General features: G+C 38.9%; 2 protein-coding genes across 4 annotated transcripts in view; both read right to left on the bottom strand.

Annotated features, from left to right (window-relative positions):
• Positions 1-301: 301 nt before the first annotated feature.
• Positions 302-5,053, bottom strand: si:dkey-187a12.4. Its single transcript, XM_047029274.1, has 4 exons — positions 4,649-5,053; positions 2,396-2,619; positions 1,956-2,115; positions 302-1,455 (listed from the first exon to the last, which is right to left on the bottom strand). Exons 1-4 carry the CDS (start codon positions 4,935-4,937, stop codon positions 1,304-1,306), a joined length of 825 nt encoding a protein of 274 aa, XP_046885230.1. The 5' UTR covers positions 4,938-5,053; the 3' UTR covers positions 302-1,303.
• Positions 5,054-5,418: 365 nt separating this feature from the next.
• The window catches only part of slc24a3 (solute carrier family 24 member 3), a 44,912-nt gene continuing 41,380 nt past the window's right edge, over positions 5,419-8,950 (bottom strand). For all 3 annotated transcript variants that reach the window (XM_047030303.1, XM_047030301.1, XM_047030302.1), the window contains one exon: positions 5,419-8,883. In XM_047030303.1, coding sequence (XP_046886259.1) covers positions 8,734-8,883 — 150 coding nt within the window. In that variant the 3' untranslated portion in view covers positions 5,419-8,733. The remainder of the gene's footprint in view (positions 8,884-8,950) is intronic.

Genomic DNA, 8,950 nt, shown 5'->3' with positions numbered 1-8,950 from the left:
AATCATTTGTGTTCCTTTGATGGGATTGGATTGGCACTATTACCAACCCCCTTTTTGGTTCACTGCTTAAACTTTTGTTAGGCTATAACGATTATTCTCACATTTTTCAATTATTTATTTACAGGAATTTAGTAAGTATGGTAAATCTTTTAAACACATTATCGTATAATAGTATATCAACTACTTTGATGAGTACATATAAAAAGATGACTACTATATTTGTTTGCGGTTACCACTGATGAAGCGTAACTCATTAACATGTTCAGATTCTTTTTATTAGGGGCTCACACAATCCTCTCCATACTTCCCTGGCTCAACACCATTGTTTGCTATTAATTGATTAAAATAACATCTGTATCAGCTGTATATTTTAATCTCTGGTAAGAGAAGGAATAATAAAGCGATCAGTTCGTGAAGATATTTGTGCATTTTCTGCTTTATTTTGGATAGTAACAGTTTTAGAAAAGCAGGAAAGTCAGGGGAAAGATGGGATGACATACAGCTCCTGGCTGAAACTGAACCCAGGCTACTGCAGTAAGGATAGCCTATTTGGTCCACCATCTACTTGGTGAGTCACCAAGGGCCCAGAGCGATCATATCTTAACACTGCATATCAGTATTTATAGCTCCAAAACTGCCACTTGTCATCACAGAGTTTCTTCTTCATCACTTGTAACATTTCAAATAGTTATTTTTCAGCTAAATTTGAGCATAGCCCAAGACAGCTTTTCTTTATACTGTACAACCTCTCTACATATAAATTATTATATAGTATACACAGTATCTCATTTATTGATGCATTTGCCATCACACCAAGTTTTTGGTGATATGAAGGGATGTCAGAGAAATTGTGAAAAATGTCACCATTTAAAACTAAATAAAGTTGCACTGATCTACATGTATTTACTCACATTCAGCAGGTTGATATCAAGTGATCCTCATTAAAACCACTCTGTAAAGTTAATAGAGGTTTTCACATATTACAGTTCAGAAATTAGAAATAATTTGAGAACTCATTCATACAACAAAAACAACTTAACCAACAGTACTTTGGTGCTTACTCCAGTACATGTAAAGGCTTAACTAACTGTTTGCCACCCTCTACTGTATAAAGTATTTATGAAGTCTCTATATACAGTTGTATCAATCTGCATTTAGTTCAGGCCAATAACCATGTTTTTTGGACATCAAAAAATTACCAACAAAAAATTATTTTTAAAAACATTTTACAACACTGAAGCAGAGAAATACGTTTGAGAAATCTGATTCTTAATGGCTACCCGTTTCTGAGGACAGTAACGCTTTAGGAAGGGGGAAACTCAACAGAAGGGGGTCTGTAATGTCGCCGTCCACTTCCTCCCTGTCTGAAGGGGGCAAACCTGAGCCATTTCTTCACCACATCTGCAAACTGGTGGTGTGTGGCCTCCTTACCAACTGGAGTTCGCTTCAAAGCCCCTACAAATGAAGAGAAAGTGTCAGGTCAGTTGCAACTCAGTATTTTGGCAACCACAGATCTGAGTCAATGGTAAGAATGCATAAGGCATTAAGATTGGTCAGGGTTAGAAGAGTGCTGGAAAAAGACTGGGCGTTAAAGCTGCAATAGGTAATATTATAAAATAAATTAATATATGAGAAAAAGCACCTCCACTTATTTTCTGAACTCCAAAAATGGTATATTGACATTTCGCTGGCACTAAGCTGTCTGTGGGTAAACAGCTCTCAAAGGGCCTCATCAGCTTACACATAAAAAATCCTACTTATGCACCTTTTGAAATACAAAAATAAATGTTAAACCCTCAATGCCTCCCTAATAACACATTTATGCAGTGATGTCTACTTATTCTCATTTAACATGGCATGACACATAGTACGATCAATTAAAATAAATTGTAATTGCATAATCATGCTCTACTGTAAGTTGCATCTAGTGTTTCTGAATAGCCATGAATACGTACGAAAGAGGACCCCCTGGAGGCGAGTGTTCCTGAAGCTTCTCTTCTGCCCTCTGCCAACCCAGTTGAGCTCTGAGCCCACAGCAAATGAGAGCACAGCCTGCATGAGCCGCCGCACAGCATCATCCACGGTGGCTCCGCCCATCCGTGACAGATGAGAAACCTGCAATAAATAGAAACAACTTTTTAATCGGCTTCTGGAAGTATGCACAGGGTTGCCTCCATTTAAGTTTTACACACTCCCTCACCCCACTCGCCAGGGTGTCTTAAAACGATACTGGGTTTTTGAGGCCGATGCCGATATTGGGGAATAAAATACGGCCAATATTTATACAGAATATATACCTACACAAATGTTTTGCAATGACCCCTCACATTTATGCCAACATATCTGTGATAGGCCCATATAGGCCAAGTTAAACTGGTATGGCTCTAGTATCTACCATTCTCCTCTGTGCTCCAGGGTCCTCCAGGTTTGTCTCGGTCTCATCCAGTTGTTCCATTGTCTTGAGGGGCAGGTCCACTTCTAGAGCCTCCACCTCCTCCTCCTCCATGCAGGCCTGTCCCTGGACACGGGCCTGCAGCTCCCTCAGCACCACCCACTGTCGTTGCTGCTCCTCCTTGATCTCTACCAGCAAGGCAATGATCTTCCGCTGTGCTACCGTTTCTGAGAGAGAAGGGTCAGGAACAGAGAAGTAGGTGTGACAACTGTGACGGCCTCCTCAGCCGTCAAGTGGCTACACCTGGGCCCGGTGGTTTCCTCCCTTTTAAGACGACGTCAGGAGAGGGAGACGCCCTTCCGTTTTGTCCGCAGCACGCTTTTGTTTTGAGTTGTGGCAACCTTTTGACTTTTGTTATTACACCTTTCAACACTGCTCCCTATCATGAGACACTCACACATATGTACACCACTGACCTACTGACTTGCATACCTCACGTTTAGTTAGGTTAAATTAGTATTCTTTAATAAATTACCACAGCATATAGTTCTCGCACATGTGTTCCCCTTTGTTCTGTCTCAACCCCTAGGCTGGGTTCGTGACGCAACTGCAAAACTTGAAGCCAATGTTCGGAAGATATATTTGCAAAGTGGCATTAATTTAGGTTGGGATTCTGGGGGAAATGGTTTGTGAGATGTTGTAGAATGTGTTGTTAAGGTCACACTGATGCTGCATTAACTGTGGTCTATGCTTGTTCCCATAAACAGAATTATTTTTTTCATATTTTATTATTCCATAATTGATTCCAATAATCTGAACATGCAAAATATGTGAATACTGTTGCTCCGATCCAGTAGCCTACTCATACCTGTCAACATTTGAGTGCTAAAATCTGGGACACTTCAAACGGGGAGGGGGTTCAGAGACAGAGCTCAAATAATTGAAATAAAGCTCGAAATCAGTGTGCCCTTGTGTGCCTCTGCAGCGCGACTGTGCCGTTGTGATTTATTGTGCTGCATTACATCCAGGGGGGTATTCCAGAAGTCCAGGGGGGTATTCCAGAAAGCAGGTTATGCAACATAAATGGGTAAGTTAACCCACCAGCTGATTCACAATGTTGCAGCAACCTACTGGCAATGTTGCTACAATGCTGGGTGTCAGCTGGGGAGTCAACTTACCCGGGTATGTCACATAACCTGCTTTCTGGAATACCCCCCAGGTGTCGGACTCGGCACACAAGTCAGAATTGAGGTAGGCTAAGAGAACATTACAAAACTAAAGATAGTTTCTAAATGATAGGCCTAATGATCATCTTATTTTGACTAAAACATAAAAACAACATGAAGCTCAAAACAACAGTTTTTGCGCTCAAATGAATGCAAAAAAAATGTGTGCGCTCAAAGCTGATATCAAACTTGCGTCCCTGAACTGTTGTATATTGGGTTAAGCAAGGGGAGTTTCTATAGCCTAGTAGTGCATTGTGCGCAGCAAGCTTGAAAGAAAAAAAGGGATATGAGTAGGGGCTCAGATGGCTGAGCGGTTAGGGAGTCGGGCTATTAATCAGAAGGTTGTTGGTTCGATTCCCGGCCATGCCAAATGACGCTGTGTCCTTGGGCAAAGCACTTCACCCTACTTGCCTCGGGGAGAATGTCCCTGTACTTACTGTCTGTCGTCTGCTAAATGAATAAATGTAAATATGAATTGGGGGCTGTGCCCCAGTAGAGTTTGATGTCTAACAATGCCTCTGGGTTGTAGGTTGCCAGGTTGAGGTCATAAATGGGTTGAAAATTGTATGATATGTAGGATGCGTTTCATAGAAGATCTGGCAAATGGACAACCTTGGAATAATATATTGAAGTGATTATTCATATAACGAGGTTTGGGCCATACAAATTACGAGAGTTTCACAGGAGAAATAACCAAACGGGAGGGGGGAGATGGGTGTGAAATATGGGAGACTCCCTGGGAAAACGGGAGTGTGTTGAGCTGACACTCATACCTGAATGTCAGGTCTGAGCCTACGGTGTCTGTTGAAGCCTTTTCAGCCAGGCTGACGTAAAACGCAACCTTCCTCTAACTTTGATTGGTCAAAGAGGGTTACATGAAAATTCTGTGCCACTCTGGGTTGTAGGCCTACTCAGAGCTATATTGGTCTGGTTGTGCCATGCTCTAACTTGACATGTTGAAAATGTTGTAGCCTATGCCAGCAAGGAATGCATTTTTTTTTTGTAGTTGTTAAATCAAATTAACTGTTACCTGCGGTGGATGTTGTAGCGGGCAATAACTTTTCACTAACGCCCCCTGAGTTACACGTTCCGTTGAGAGACCCGCCGTCAAAGTTCACATCCGTGCGTCTTGTAATGTCATCTTTTGGAATTTCTTCTGAGTGTCTTGAAACATGCTCAGCTAGACTGTGCATCTCATCAGACACAGCCGAAAGCCGCTGTTGGAGTGTTTCTAAGGCAATATCTGCCATGTGTTTGTTGACCAAACCTTCCATTCGTCGCTGCATCCCCCAGCTTCTATTATCCCCATTATGCTCCATAAATGCCACTTAACCCGCGAGTTAACAAACGTTACTTTTAACCAAGGAAAACCTTTATACAATGTCTCGCTCAGTAAACACAGAAAGGACTCGTGAAGGAAAAGAAGCGGAAGTTGTAATCCAAGAGCCTTCAGACAGGGCATGATATCACGTTGCAGCAACGTCACGGTAATGTTGCGAGAACATTCAGAATCACACAGAAACTACATTTCCCAGAAGCTATTCAGACAAGTTTATCTTGTTTTCTTTCTTTCGATCTGAATCTACATGATCATATCACTATTAATACAATTCACAAGAACAGTATACTTTATGTTGATTCATTAAGTAAACTGGATATTAAGATTTCCTTAAGCAAGTACACACTTAGGCTACTTATAGTTACTTATATTAGAATTATAAAATGTTCTAGCTTTTCGATGTTCGAGTGCTTTCCTGCGTGTTTGTAACTGTTAGCTAACAATCAATACAACCACACGTGTTACCTTAAGCAAAGATCATTTTATTTATGCTCAAGTAGCAAAATGAGTTCTAAATCACATCTGGAACACAAATATATAATTGAGTCTAATGCTCCTTTTTAGGAGGTCGGCCTACACCTCAGCTTTGTTGTCTTACGTTACCTCAACAAAATCGTACAGCCTATCAGTAACATGCAGTAATCTAGGTTATCCAGTTGTGCAACGTCCAGTGCCATCTTTATACTTCATTATTCAATGACGATAGAACTACCATAAATAATTTCTTATATTGAAATATCTCCATGCAAGTATAACGGAGGGACAGGGTAATATCTAAAACACAACAAAAAAAATGGGCGTACTAGGAGTGGCTTGGATCCTATCTATGAAAATATGTTCAACAGATATACAGATTAAGACAAAAATATATAAATACATTTACACCTATGTATATATGTACACATAAGCAATATATCACCGTGTGAATATCACAAATTATTCAGATATGCCTTTTTCAGCTCCCCTGCTGATGCTAAATGGCAATAATTTGGTACATTTTAAGCAGGTAACTCTAATCTAGTGAGTCATTGTGGGACTTCTCCCTAACTAGGAAGCTGTACAATGCAAACAAGAAACAACAGCAAAAATAAATATACAACCATGTTAACAATTGTTTGGCTATTGAAATTTTTGATGGAATTAACATTAGGAATTGTCATGGTATATTAAATATTATAGTATTAGACTTGAGCACATCCATATATGTCCACAAATTTTCCAATGTTTACCATACTAAATCTAACCCAGTATGACACATCATAAGTGCTTCAAGTAAAGGGTAATTTAACTATGTGTCTTTTTTTCAAACAACGCTTGTAAAATGATATTGTAAGTATGTAAGTAACAGTCTTATTTAAACTATTGATTTTAGAGCTTTTGAAAAACATTGGGAAAGTTGTTACTTACTAGTTGGTACCAAGGTGTTGGTACATCATCCCTTAACAACAGAGGGAGGTACAATTTACAACCAGCACCACATATAATCCTGCTATATGTGCCTTCAATCATATGAAACAAAAAGAAAAAACATATTTACATTGTAAAGTTTGTAATTATTGCATCATAAATAATTGGACAACAATAAACCCTGTTTTCCTGGTGCTGTGCTCCATCTCTTCTCAACTCAACAAATAAATAACATTAAAAAAAGTAACATCCTTGGAAAAGTAAATAGCAACAATAATACTTACATTCTACAATAATAATTTTCAACAGAGAAACTGGTGTTTGAAAGATGTGCTTCTGGGCCCCAAAAATGACTTATAATCAGAGCATTTATGTTAAAGTAGAGTTCCGAAAAAAATAAAACAGACGGACGTTTTGTAGGCAGAGACAGAAACGTACTACACAAATAAGTAGTCATTGGTTCATTTCCCAAAATGTTTTTGCAAATAATGTGATAAATCATCTTGAAATTCAATCACGTAGGGACCATTTAATGTTGAGGTGCTTCGCTGGCTGGCTAGGTTTGTCTCACATCGGATAGCGTGAGTCAGATAGCGTGTGGTCTACAATGACGGCTGTTATGTAGGAATGATGCCACCTGATGGAAGACAATGGACAGGCTTGCCCACAAATAAATATAGCCCGCTGCAAGTTGACAAACAACATGAGATCTACTCTCTAAAAATGACATAAGCAGAACAGCTCATATGTAATACAACCTACTGTACTGTCTGGACAGGTTTAAATATTATGTGCATTACAAAATACAAATAACCGCTTATTATAACAATAGGTTGGCAGCCAACCTAGAACTATGAGGTTAAGAAAAAGTCTAGATACTTTTTTAGCATCTCTACTAAATATGAACATCAACACTTAGTACTTGTCAGTACTGTACACAAAATCCCTTCATTTCCTTTTTGTGCATCCCAAGAAAAGGAAGTCCATTCTACACACACTGCTGCCCATATCCAAAAATGGCAGTGTAAATTTAGAAACAGGATACTTGAAATGGGACTAAAACAGCATTTTAATATTGTGCTATAGTTCTTTGCCATTTATAGGTGGTAGCAGTAGAGTACTGTAGAGTACCTAAATTTCACCCCGCATGTAATAAAACCACTCTATGATCTTAAAAGTGAATAACCTTCACTAGGTATGGGATTTAAAAATGTTGTAGCCTACAGCGACCAACACATTGATGATAAAAGAGGGTTCAAAAGTCAGTGCCACACTGTGTAGGAAATCTGGCAAAGAACCGTGATTGATTTCACAAAAACAAGGTCTGACTTCATTAAGTGCTTGTACTTTACAAATTTTCTCTAAAAACTTTGACTCCAAGCTACTGTTAACAAATATAGTCAAACACCTTTAGAATAATGGAAACTTAACAGAAACAAGAATTAGGAGTGAGGAGATGGTGTTTGCTGTATATAATTCCTCTCACCCCCCAGATAAAAACACTGCAGAAGAAGACACTATAATGCTTACTGTATCACTATTTTGACCATTCCAGGTTTTTTTAAATGTAAATTAGGAAGCAAATAAATGCGTAAATAACATTCAATAAATAATAAATAGGATAAATAGCAATATTTACAAAGGGACTAAATACAAAAATATTTCTTCACTTTCCGTAATGAAACGTACCTGGATCACCCTGGAATGTGAGAACCCTTTATACTTCTGTGTGTATGACAGGAATAATGCCCTTGCTATGAAGACAAGACTAGTAGGAAATGCCAGAGCCAGAGATTGTCTACCACACAACCTGACATAAAAAATCTGGCCCTCATTTTGACAAATGTAACAAGTTTAAAAAGGCAATAAGTTTTTTTAAATTTTCCAATAACCTTCAGATATTATTAAGTCATGACCAAAACTATTAATCAAACAGTACTTCAGTCTATTATCTATTCTCAAAAGCCTTATAGTCTCAGACAGTTAGCAGCTAATGAAAATAAATCTTGTAGAAGAATATGATCACTTACACAGTATAATGCAGTTTCTACTACAATTCCAAAACCATAGACAATCTTCACATTACAGACAGGCTGTAGCCTCTAAAAATATCTTTCTTTACAACAGTCCGATCCATGGTGAGGTCTTTTCAAGATCATACACATACACAGACAGACACACACACACACATATATATATATATTTGTGTGTATACATGTACCAAATATACACTCCAGGCCTGCTCCATATTGCACTAACCATAAAAGAAAGATGGATTTTTTAAAAGAACAGATAGAATACCCAAGCCAGGTGTTCCAAACTGAGATACAAAGCAGGATGAGGAAGAACAAGTGTTTGAATTTTGGGTCTCAGCGGTCTCGGCAGGTAGGCAGGTTGACGAAGATGAAGATGTTGTACTCGATGAGGATGGAGAAGCAAAGGAAGACAGAGTACATGAGGAGGCAGGCGAGTCCAAGACGTCGGTTCAGAACCCACTTGTTCAGATGGACCCCCAGAACCTGGAAAATTGTGGAGAGGCAAAGAAAGAAAGAGAGAAAGAGCGAACAAGTTCATTTCTTGCAGTCG

This window comes from Hypomesus transpacificus, chromosome 11 (assembly GCF_021917145.1).
Source record: "Hypomesus transpacificus isolate Combined female chromosome 11, fHypTra1, whole genome shotgun sequence".
In the NCBI taxonomy this organism is placed as follows: domain Eukaryota; kingdom Metazoa; phylum Chordata; class Actinopteri; order Osmeriformes; family Osmeridae; genus Hypomesus; species Hypomesus transpacificus.
Note: the sequence above shows the minus strand (reverse complement) of the source record. Positions and strands in the feature narration are given on the sequence as shown.